At 44.9% G+C, this 12,327-nt stretch overlaps 1 protein-coding gene across 1 annotated transcript; it reads left to right on the top strand.

The window, feature by feature from the left end:
• Window positions 1-6,919: 6,919 nt before the first annotated feature.
• Window positions 6,920-10,394, top strand: SMIM34 (small integral membrane protein 34). Its single transcript, XM_045785706.2, has 2 exons — window positions 6,920-7,560; window positions 8,994-10,394. Exons 1-2 carry the CDS (start codon window positions 7,554-7,556, stop codon window positions 9,404-9,406), a joined length of 420 nt encoding a protein of 139 aa, XP_045641662.1. The 5' UTR covers window positions 6,920-7,553; the 3' UTR covers window positions 9,407-10,394.
• Window positions 10,395-12,327: the final 1,933 nt, after the last annotated feature.

The raw sequence follows: 12,327 nt of genomic DNA, 5'->3' as shown, positions 1-12,327 counted from the left end.
TATTCTGTTCCATTGGTCTATGTGTCTGTTTTTGTGCCAGTACCATGCTGTCTTTGTGATCACAGCTTTGTAGTACAGCTTGAAATCTGGCATTGTGATGCCCCCAGCTTTGTTTTTCCTTTTCAACAGTTCCTTGGCGATTTGGGGCCTTTTCTGGTTCCACACAAATTTAAGGACTATTTGTTCCAGTTCCTTGAAAAATGTCATCGGTATTTTGATCGGGATAGCACTGAAAGTGTAGATTGCTGTGGGTAGCATGGACATTTTAACTATGTTAATTCTTCCGATCCATGAGCATGGAATATTTTTCCATCTTTTTGTGTCTTCCTCAATGTCTTTCAAGAGTGATTTATAGTTTCTAGAATATAGATCCTTTACGTCTCGGTTAAGTTAATTCCAAGGTAATGTATGGTTTTTGGTGCTATTGTAAATGGGATGGATTCCCTAATTTCTCTTTCTTCAGTCTCATTATTCGTGTATAGAAATGCAACTGATTTCTGAGTATTGATTTTGTATCCCGCCACATTACTGAATTGCTCTATAACTTCTAATAGTTTGGGAGTGGATTCTTTTGGGTTTTCCATATAGAGTATCATGTCATCTGTGAAGAGAGACAGTTTGACTTCTTCTTTGCCAATTTGGATACCTTTCATACCTTTCTGTTGTCTGATTGCTGTTGCAAGGACTTCTAGAACTATGTTGAATAATAGTGGGCATCCTTGTCATGTTCCTGATCTTAAGGGAAAGGCTTCCAGCTTTTCCCCGTTGAGAATAATATTTGCTGTAGGCTTTTCATAGATGGCTTTTATGAGCTTGAGAAATGAACCCTCTATTTCTACACTCTGAAGGGTTTTAATCAGAGAAGGATGCTGTATTTTGTCATTGTTTGTCTAGTTTTGCAAATGAACATCCAGTTGCCCAGGGCCATTTGTTGAAAAGATTGTCCTTTCCTCATTTCTTAGTAAATTTATTTTTATTTTTTCTTTTTTATTAAGTTAGCTTTGTCACTTAGGTTTCAATATGTGCTGTTTTTAATTTATTTTCCAGATGATATTTTACTTTCAATTTGGATTTTCTTTTTGACCCAAGAATTTTTTAGGCTTTGATTTCTAGATAACAAAGCCTTCTGGTTTTCAATTTTAAAAATTAATCTCTATTTTAATAATTGGTAGTGGAGACTATTCTTTTTTTAAATGTCCCAAGTTGTCTTTTACAGCTATATATGTGATATTTTATGCATGTGAAAATTCCGTGGATCTTGAAAAAAGTTGTATTCTTTGTTTTCAGGACATGGAGAAAGCTTCTTTGCTGCAGGAGGAAATGAGGTCAAGGTGCAGAGAGACAGAAGTGGAAGACAGAAATGGACCTTGTCTTGGATCTACCCCTTAGACTAGCTCTACCCTGCCTCTCTCTTACTTACTTGAACCTGTAAAGTCTCCCTTTCTCTAACTGCACCCCAGAGCATCCTGATGGTATTAACATCATCGTTACAGATAAGACTCATTTGATGCAATAATAGCACTTTATTTGGGCTCCCACCATTTCTTTAATTTTGTTCTGTAGGCTTTACACAATGTGGGGTTTGATCTTTCCCTGCCCCCATTGTCAAGTTCGGTTGGGAGAGATGGTCTTAATTCAATAATTAAGATATGCAGTCTCATGTCATAATCAAAATTCTGAACTCAAGGGGCACCTGGCTGGCGCAGTTGGTAGAGCACACAACTCTTGATCTTGGGGTTGTAAGTTCGAGCCCCATGAGGGGTGTAGAGATTACTTTAAAATCTTTTAAAAAAAATTCTGAATTCAATCTTTAAGGTTGAGGCTCCTCTGCTCTTCCCACTCAGGCCTGCAGGGGGCAGAACTGCAGTGGGAAATGACAGCTGGGCTGGCTTCTTCCGTTGAGCGCTACTCCTCTGCTTCCACTCCGGAGATTTGTTAACTGTGCTGTGAATGAGCAACAGGCATGTGTCTAGAGCTAATGCTTTGTCTCCTGGGCGCGCTCTTGAAGCCTTTGAAGACTGCACCAAGCCGGTGTTCAACAGCGGCCCCCCATGGCACCTGGAAGCAACAGCAGCGGGGGATTACTCAAGCGCTGGTCCTCTGTGCTGGACTGCCCTCCCTATTCACTCTGGACCAAATTCCAGAGAGTCCTGGTAAACCCAAAGGCCTGAAGAGGGAAATAGATGGAGGATTTCCTGCTAACTAGGTACTGGGAGCTCAGGTAGTTAGTTTGGAGAAGACATGAGGTGTGACTGTAGTTGCCCCTTGGATTTGTGGGATGGTTCGTGTAATCACAATTTATTACCCTTGGTTTTAAAGCTGAGGTTTGGGGTGGGGAAGTGACTTGACCACAGTTAGTAAGTGAGGAAGCCCCGGCTAGAACCTGGAACCTCCAATGCCAAAGGCTGGGAGTATCCCTCTGCACCGTCCTGGAGATAGGACGTGACATTAAATGTCCCTAAACGATGGAGACAATGACATTAAAAAGGAAAGGCAAGGGGAATCTGGGTGGTGCAGTCGGTTAAGCAACTGACTCTTGGTTTCATCTTCGGTGGTGATCTCAGGGTCGTGGGATCGAGACCCACCTGTAACTCCATGCTCAGCTCTGAGTCTGCTTAAGACTCTCTGCCTCTCTCCGCTGTGAGTGCTCTCTCTCGCTCTCTCTCTCTCAAATAAATAAATCTTTAAAAAAATTTAAAAAAAAGAAAGGCAAGAATGACGTAAGTTAAAGATTTTTTAAATATGCAAAACATCTTTTAAATGTCCTCTGGAAGTTTGTACCCCTGCAAAGGCAGAAACATCTGCAGTCTGTGCTCCTGGTCAGGAGAGCCTGCAAGTGGCCTTTGTCTGGAGCAGGGCAAGAAGAAGTTCAGTTGCTGCCTGCAGGACTCCCGAACTGTCCTTTTTAATGTCCTTTTGCACTGCAAGGAGTCAGAATTGGTTAGTGAGTTCTGCCTTCCCTAGAAAAATTCCTTAGAAAGAACGTCAAGTGTGGTTATGAGCGTGTGTTTATTGACATTTTTTTAAGTGCCAATTCTGACATCCTGAAATGCAAAGGCACTCTGTTTCTTTTCCTTTTTTTTTTCCTTTTCTTGGCTAGTCAAATCCATATCCCTGCTACCTTTGCCCCCAGTTTAGACATCTTCTAAGCTGACTCGTTCTTTAGTAGAGAAAAGAGAAGAGAGATAAGAAAGAAGGGAAGAGAGAGAAGGCAGGAAGGAAGGAAGGAGGGAAGGAAGGAAGGAAGGAAGAAGGGAGGAGGGAAGGGAGACAAGCCACAGCCTTCTGGAAGAGTTTGCTCTCTAATGTCAAAGGAGCCATAAGGTATTGGGGCCCCTTTCTCCCAGAACTATAGCTCAGAGAAACATTTACCAGGTGAATGGCTTTGCTTGATTGCACTTTGTCTAGACTGAACCAGAAGGTCTAAAGAGACATACACAAATAGGAAGAAAATTCTTGCCCCACGCGGTGGTACAAGTTGTTCCCTTTCACTGTTATGTAAGCATTCGAGAATGACCAATAGAGAACGTCATCCACACAGCATCACAAGGCAGGCAGCTGCCCAGTGTCTGTGACCATGATGTCCACCACCCCCCAGCCCCAGGTGGGGCGCTTTTCATCAGATGGTACCCTGCGGCCATAGCCATGACAGAATATAGAATTCTTTTTTATTTTTATTTATTTATTTTTAAGATTTTATTTATTTATTTGACACAGAGAGAGACAGCCAGTGAGAGAGGGAACACAAGCAGGGGGAGTAGGAGAGGAAGAAGCAAGCTCCTAGTGGAGGAGCCTGATGTGGGGCTCGATCCCAGAACACCAGGATCACGCCCTGAACCAAAGGCAGACGCTTAATGACTGCGCCACCCAGGCGCCCCTAGAATTCTTTTTTTAAATAGCATTTGTATTTTCTATATAAACCTTCAACTTCATTTTCTCGTCATCTGTCAGGGCTTTCCATGTGAAACGGTGAGGTTTAGAGCGGAGTGAAACATGCATGCCGGAAAGTGAACACAGTGCAAGGGGACAAGTCTATGACCAAACCCACCAAACAGAGCACGACCAGCCCCCTAGAGTCATCCTCCTGCTACCTTTAGTTACTAACTGTCAGGGGAAGGATATCCGTTATCCTGACTTTTAACATCGCAGTTTCATTTTGGCCAGCAGGAAGGGTTTCAAGGTCATGGATATGCCTCAGCAAGGGCAGTCTGCGATTCAAGCTGGAGGGCGAGCGGTTGGGACAATTCCTGGGACCCTGGGTCCAGCCCGCAGGTGACACTCTCGGTGTGGGAGGAGAATGCCTTTGGTTTCAGCCCTCCCCCCTCTGGGATCTGGGAGCTGTGTGACACTGAGCAAGTCACTTCTCTGAGCCTGGAAAAGTATTACTCCCTCTTTAAGAGGGAGTAACACCCCTGCGTCCCAGGATTAGGGAGGGAGAAACCAGGCAGAGAGCACCTGGCACAGAACCGTGCCCTCACTTGAGCGCCCCTTGTACAGTGGGCATGAGAAGGAAGGCTGCCTTTTTTGTCTCCCCCATTTTGCTGGAGCTTCATGCTCCCCACACCCCCTGCCATCGTCCTGCTGAGCTCAATGCTGACAGCTTCTGACCCCACAGATGACACACTTCCCCAGCGCCAGCTGCCCAGGCCTGCCCTCCCTGCCCTCCCTGCCCTCCCTGCCCCGAGGCGGCCGGCCTTGGCAGCCCTCCCCTTCAGACACCTCCACGGAGTGGCAGCAGCTCCTCCCCACGCTTCCCCAGCCCCCCTCCCCCCTTCCTGGGACCAGAGGCGATCAGATCCTGCTGCTCGCCGTCCAGGTGAGGAAACTTGTTCCAGGGTGGGGAGGGACTTGCCCAGGGTCACAGGGCGAGGGCACAGCTAGGACGAGAGCCCTGGCTGCCGACCCTGTTCTGTCATTTGCTCTGGGTCACGCAGATTCCTCCTTTCTGGCCCTTCTCACTTCCGCCGGTCAGCGTGACAAATCCCTGTCCGTGTGGCAGAGAAGCGTGGGTCCGGCCGTCCCGCCACAGACAGACAGACAGTAGGAGCCCAAATACAACTGGAATGAATATTTGCATTTAATGAGTGGATGTATTCGTTATTGAATAGGGAGCACACAGACGCGGTTAACCTTCTTCAGATCCATAAAGAATATACAGTAAGAATTCTCCCCCCACTCCTGCCCTCCATCTAGTGAATTCTCTTCCTCTCCAGGGAACTCCTGTTCTTACGTGCATCCTTAAAGCAGCTTTCCAATGCCTACGCAAGCAAACTAGGTCTATAGGATTCCCCCCCTACTCTTTTTTTTTTTTTAAGATTTTATTTATTTATTTTAGAGAGAGAGCGCTTGAGTGGGGGCGGAGGCAGAGGGAGAGGAAGAGAGAGAATCTCAAACAGACTCCATGCTGAGCACAGAGCCCAACGTGGGGCTCAATCGCACAACCCTGAGATCAGGACCTGAGCCGAACTCGAGAGTTGGACGCTCAACCTACCGAGCCACCCCGGTGCCCCTCCCCCTCCTTTCTTACATGAAGGGTGACATGCTGTCTTCTTTGCTGTTTTCATTAAACCACACATGTTGGGGAACTTATGCATCAGCGCACAAAGAGCTTCTGCGTTTCTTGATCACGGCTCCATAGTATTCCTTCGTACGCCTGCATTCCATTATGGGAACAGAATTCATATCCCATAAAGTTCATCCACTTAAAGTGTACAATTCAATGGCTTTTAGTGTATCCACTAGAGAAGAGTTGTGGAACCTACACCACCATGAATTGTTGAACCTATACCGACCCTAAAAGAAACCCTGTACCCCTTAGTTATCACCCCGCAAGCACCACCCCAGTTCTGGGCAACCACTGATCTACTTTCTGTCCTTATAGATTTGTCTGTTCTGGGCATTTCATATCCATGCAACCATGTAATATGCTGTCCTTTGACTGGCTTCCTTCACTTGGCTTGACCCTTTCAAGGTCCATCAATGCTGTAGCATGTGTCAGCACTCCATTGCTTTTTACCATCAAACAATACTCCAGTCTAGGGATCGACTGCATTTCATTTACCCTTTCATCAGGCAGTGGACATTTGGACAGTTTCCAGTTTTCAGCTATTACGAATAATGCTGTTGTGAATGTACACATGTAACTTTTCATCTGGGTGTCTGTTGCCATTTCTCCTAGATACATGCCTTAGAGTGGAATGGCTGGATCATCTGGCATATTTGATAATTTACTTGTCTAGTCCCCTATTGATGAAAATTTGATCAAATTACATCTTACTTTTGTATTTTTTTAATTTTTAAATTTAATTTTACTTTTCAAAGATTTTATTTATTTATTTGACAAAGAGAGCGAGCGCGCAGAAGCAGAGGGAGCGGCAAGCAGAGGGAGAGGGAGAAGCAGACCCCAGCTGAGCAAGGAGCTCGATGTGGGGCTTGATCCCAGGACCCTGGGATCGTGACCTGAGCTGAAGACAGACACTTAACTGACTGAGCCACTCAGGCACCCCTACATCTTACTTTTTAAAAGATTTTATTTATTTATTTGAGACAGAGCGCATGCAAGGGAGGGAGGAATAGAAAGAGAGAGGGACAAGCAGACTCTGCAGTGAGCGTGGAGCCTCATGTGGGGCTCAATCCCATAACCCCACAATCATGAGCCGAGCCGAAATCAAGAGTCTGATGCTCAACTGATCGCACCACCCAGGCGCCCCTCAAATTACATCTTAAAAGCCAACAACCTTTACAAGTTGGCAGGTGCTGGTCTTCTTGGTGAGGATTCAGGAGTGGGGCTGGGGACACTGGCTGCTCAGAAGCTGCTGAAACTCCCTGCTTTTCTTCTCTCCCAGACTTCTATTATTCTAGCACTTTCTGGCTCAAGGTACTCAGATTCCAGTGTGGGCTGTGACTCAGGAGTGTGGGAAAGGGAAGCCCCACTCCGCACAGCCTGGCCTATTGGTTCACTGCCCACTGATCGCTGAGGGGCTGTCCCCACCTCCACCCCGTGCCTGTGTCTTCCTGTCTGGGTTTCCTCATCCAGGAGACAGTCCAAGAGGAAGCTGGTGACTCCTGCCCCTGGAGTTTCCTGACTCTGTGACAACAGGCCTTTGCCACACCTGACCATCAGCCACTCCTAGGACAGGTGCAGAACAGGGGAATTCAGGAACCATCCAGGCGCTAAGAGGATGAGCCAGCCTCTGGCGAGCCTCCCACCACTGCAGGCCTGGATGGGAAGGGAGAGCAGGAGACTCCTTGGTTCCAGCATTTTTAAAAAATTCTTTTGCTTTAGACTTTCTCAGGAAGCCAGGAAGTGCTTTGTTTTCTGAGCCAACAGTAGACAGATCGACTTCGTTCCCGAGAGAAAAGGAGTCCACCTCTTCTCTGTGAAGTTTCTATTTGGTACTGCCCTAAAATTCTCGGTATCATGTTACTCCCTGCTCAGTGCAGCCTGACTTCACTAGGACTGTGATCACAGCAGGGAAGACGTCTCCATTTATCTTCTCTGACCACGGCAGCCGCTTACACTTGCCTCCCCAAGACAAGGAAAAGACTGCCTCATGGAACGTGAGTATTCCGCTTCGATACAGGGATGGGCTGTTCTAGAATGACTGCTGTATTTCCCATCAGTAAATTAGAAGTGCAGAATGGCACAGAGGAAAATGTTCGTCTTCTGCAGGATGTGTGTATCTATTAAGATACAACCAACTTATTCTTATTTTTTTTTAAAAGAAAAGAAAAGAACAAAGTACTGCAATAAGTAATATAGTGAGATTCTTTCTTGTGGAAATGGACTGGTCTTAAAATAATGTAATGTCCTGTAGTTCTTGCTTGGGTGTATTTTATATGTATTTGAGCATATCACATCATTCTATCACAACTCTCAGCAAAGCTCTGAGCTTACATACATGTGTTCTCTTGCTCTAATTGAGATTTACGATGTTCTTGTTGGGTTGACTTTTTTTTTTTAATATGATGGGAATTTTCCCCCTTCCATACTTTAAGTTCTCAAACCCTTCCACCAAGAGCAGTATAGAATTCCTCATCGCTCTATCATTTATAATGAATGACCAATTTTATAGGACTAAATCTGTTCATTTGGGCTTTGTCACATGTGGTTTGTAGGGTTCTTTTTCAACTGTTTCTCCCTTCATCTAAAAATTATAAGATCATTCACTTATTCTGGCAATTAACTATAATAAAACAATACCAGCCTCTCTGCATCTCGCATTAGCAAAATGAATTAGCAGCAAACACGTGTCAGATGCACAGAATCTGTGGAGCAACCTGGGTCCGCACGGCAGGCTATGGGAGAGATCCGATGACACATCCGAATACATCTGTGGTCGTGAGGGGCGAGAAACGAGGATTTGAGCCAGGAAAGTTCAACTGGAAAATTGTCTCACAGTTCTCTGTACTATTTCTGTGGCTTTCATTTCATGTGCACTGGTTCTTCGAGGAGAGAAAACAGTTTTGAATTAAACAGCAATTAAGATTTTAATCTTCTGGTCTTGGAAGGGCACACGGTGTCATACCCAGGGGCACTTCGCCAAGGAGACCGAGAAAGTGCCCACTTGTACCCTTTCCTTTTCAAATTACCTCCTTTTTGAAGATAGATATACATGGTACAAAATGTACAAAAGGGCGCCAGTGAAAAGTACATCTCATCCCTCAGTTCTCTTCCCCAAGGGCAACTTTGTGTGTTCTCCCGGAGGTATTTTATGCATATATGAGCTTCAAGCAAATACCATATCCTTCCTTCTTTTCTGCATATGATTGCACTCTACCATGGTTGGTTCGCTTTTTCATATATTCATATTTACTACCCCACGCCCCAAAAACCTCTCTTTATATACAGGTTGTTAGACTCCTGCCCATTCAACAGAGAGAGCCCTTGAATCAGTCCCTCAGTTCTCCCACATTTTCCACTGATCATTGGCTTGGCCAGGCAACCCTCAGCCCAGAATACTAGATCTCATCTGAATCTCTCTGTTTCTCAGTGACCCAGTGGACTCCTCAGGGAGCCCCCAACCAGACCCAGGCTGGCACTGGCCTCGGCTACCTGCTGAGGGACCACATGGAGGGGAGGACTGGCATCAACTCCACCAGGGCCCTGAAACTTTCAGATGGGACCAGCGCTGCCTGGTACATCCTCACCATCATTGGCATCTATGGAGTGGTCTTCCTCTTCCGATTGGCCAGCAACATCCTCAGAAAGAATGATAAATCCTTGGAAGATATGTACTACTCCAATTTGACCTCCGAACTCAAAAAGAAAGGTCTCCAAAGCAAGGTGGCAAAATGCTCTGCACTGACCATTAGCAACACAGCTGTCCTGCAGCCCAACCAGGCCAGCCTGGGGCCAAAATATAAAAACAGTGAGTGCCAAACTGAAATCCAAGGGATCCCTTGAAAGCCAAGGCAAGCTGACTTCCACAGAAGAGGCCCAAGCTTCCTACAAGGGGAAGCAGATTTGAGTTTACCTGGGACCTTGAGAGAAGAGTCGGGTCCTTGGGTGGGGCTGGAAGAACATCCCTGGGGCACTTAAGCCAATGGGAGTGTGACCCAAAGCCAGTGTCCTGTTTCCTTCTCAGGTTTTGTGGCACTTTGAGACAGAACAGCAGGGGCAGCAGCTTCCAGTCATACCCTTCACTGGGAAAGCTTGTGTTCCAGGGAAGGACTTGGAGCATCCACTGTTGTCAGAGAATCTAGGAGATTCCTGAGGGTATACATGCAAGTAGCCTCTTATCATGGGAAGAAGGCTGAATTTGGAGTCAAGCCCTCTGGATTCAAGTTCAACTTCCAGGGGTCACATGAACTTTGAATGACTTGTGGCTCTCACCCGGAACGCACAGCAGTAGGATATATGGTTTCAAAGAGCCATTCCTTCTAGAGGTTCTCCGTTGAATACCAAGGTTGTTAATAGGAGAGAATGAAGTTCTTCATTTTCATTGAGGGTATGGGGTCCATTGAAAAGAGCATTAGTTTTGAAGTCAGAAGAATCGAACTCTAGTCAAGGATAACTTGGTGTCCTTGAACATGCCACCTCACCTCTCTGGACCTTAGTTTCCACACAGATAAAATGAGAATGATAATCTCTGTTCTGCCAGTCTTATAAAGTAGATAAGAGCTAATGAGACCATGCATATGAATATATTTTTCAAAGTAAAATAAATAGGTAAAACATAAGCCTTGTGTTCATAGTGGTGATGGTAGTTGATGCTGATGGTGATGATGTTAGTGGTGATGGTAGTGATGGTTGATGCTAGTGATGTTGTTGGTAGTGGTTGATGTGGATGGTGGTGTTGGTGGTGTTGGTGGTAGTGTTGGTGGTGTTTGATGGTCGATGTTGATGATGGTCATGTTGGTGGTGGTTGATGTTGATGATGGTGGTGTTGGTAGTGGTGGTCGATGTTGATGATGGTGGTGTTGGTAGTGGTGGTCGATGTTGATGATGGTGGTGTTGGTAGTGGTGGTCGATGTTGATGATGATGGTGTTGGTAGTGGTGGTCGATGTTGATGATGGTGGTGGTTGATAGTTGATGTTGATGGTGGTAGTGTTGTGTGGTTGATGTTGATAGTGGGGGGTGGAATTGTGGAAAAGGAAACGACTAGTCCACTGGCAATTAGTCTGTAAGAAATGGCTAGAGTACCTTGTTCTATAAGAGAATGAATCTGCAAAACAGTTGATGAACTGAGCTCTGAATCAAGTCCATGAGATTCAAGTTTTACATGTAGACAAAACAGTTACTTTTAGGTTTTGTTATATTAGACATCATATGATGTCTATAATGTCTATAAATATCTGTTACTTATATAGCTGTCTCTGCCCAAAAAGAAATAAGACCTCACTTAGATGAGTAATTAATTTAGAGAGATCGTGATTAGCCAAACTTCTGCAAGTGGTTTTCAGCAGGCAAAGTGATAAATTATATGTTGTACCAACTTCTATGAAGTTTATCCAGCTCCTTTTTTGGAGACATTCCCTGGACTACAAATGAAATATTTTTTTCCTTGTCTGTAGTCAGTGGTCTGCAACCAGCCCCACAATTTCATAAAGGTCAGAATCAAATCCCAAGCTTTTGTTTTTAGAGGGTGAGTTCGACTTCCAAGTATTTTTCTTTTTTTTTTTTCTTTTTTAAAAAATACTTTCTGCAGGTTATCCAGCAAAAGTGTTGGCTTGTTTATATAGTTAGGGCTGGACAAGCTTATAGGGCAGGATAAAACAGAAGGAAGAAATATAAACAAAAATGTAATCCACAGCGAATAGGAGCATAGAATGTATTACAATGGGAGTGAAAAGTCAGAACTTAAGTGAATTTGAAGATTCAATCCTCTCCTGTTGGTTGCTTCCCCCGCATGCAGTTTCCCCTTCCTTAACCCAACCACCCCCAATTTGCATTTGGAGATCCATACAGCACTAAGGAACTGAAACTACTCCTACTTCAAGGGCTGAAATAAGAGACCTCGGTTCATCCAATCAGCACATTCCGTTTCCTGGCTTCACTGATTGGATCCAAGATCGACTCATGACCTAAGTGAGCTGACCCCGTCAGAATCACTGGAAAGGTTTTAAAGGGAGATTCTGGGACATAAAAGTTCTGTCTTGTCCAGGATAGTGTTAAATGCGGATCTGAGCCTGTAATTGCTGGAGCCTTTTTGCTAACGTTAGAAAAGCCAATCTGAGGACAAAAGCCAACACAGAGAGGAGAACTGAGAAAATCACAGAGACTAGAGTCCCAATCAAATTGTGCCTGAAGCCTTAATTTGCCACAGGACTGTTTTAGTTTGTGAGCCAATAAATTTCCTTTGTTAAGCTTTCTGACCACCCCCCTCCAACCAAAAATATCCTATATGGTACTACTGGATAAATAATTTCCTGAAGGAAGTGGGCCTTGAAGTAGAATTTGAAAAGAGGAGCAATGTGATGTGGTAAGTTGAGGTTCCTTCTTTCACCAAGATTTCTGTATTTCTAGGATTTTTGTGTTTTAGGGAAAAGATAGATTTGGTATGCTTCTTATGCCAGCTCAGTGATCGCTTGTAAGATTTCACATTGCTTGACCTCTCAAGGAGCATTCAATGAGATTCTGTTCCATTCAATCCCCAACCCTTGGCTCTCTCAATAAACCTCCATGGAAACCCCAAGGAGAGCTTGTCATGTTAGACACGTGGTCAGGGATGGGCACCTATGGTATTTCCTAAGGAGCAAAGCTACCATCTTCCCATTGACACTCAGACACAGTTAATTACATGAGATCCAAGGACATTTTCCCAGGCCACTTAACTGTTTCTTGATCCAAATTCACCTGTTTTCTGGGGAGCTGGTCTGAGAGT

The sequence above is a fragment of the Ursus americanus genome, chromosome 4 (assembly GCF_024610735.1).
Source record: "Ursus americanus isolate L20-20 chromosome 4, mUrsAme1.1.p, whole genome shotgun sequence".
In the NCBI taxonomy this organism is placed as follows: domain Eukaryota; kingdom Metazoa; phylum Chordata; class Mammalia; order Carnivora; family Ursidae; genus Ursus; species Ursus americanus.
The sequence above is the reverse complement of the archived record's forward strand: the minus strand, read 5'-3'. Positions and strand labels throughout refer to the sequence as shown.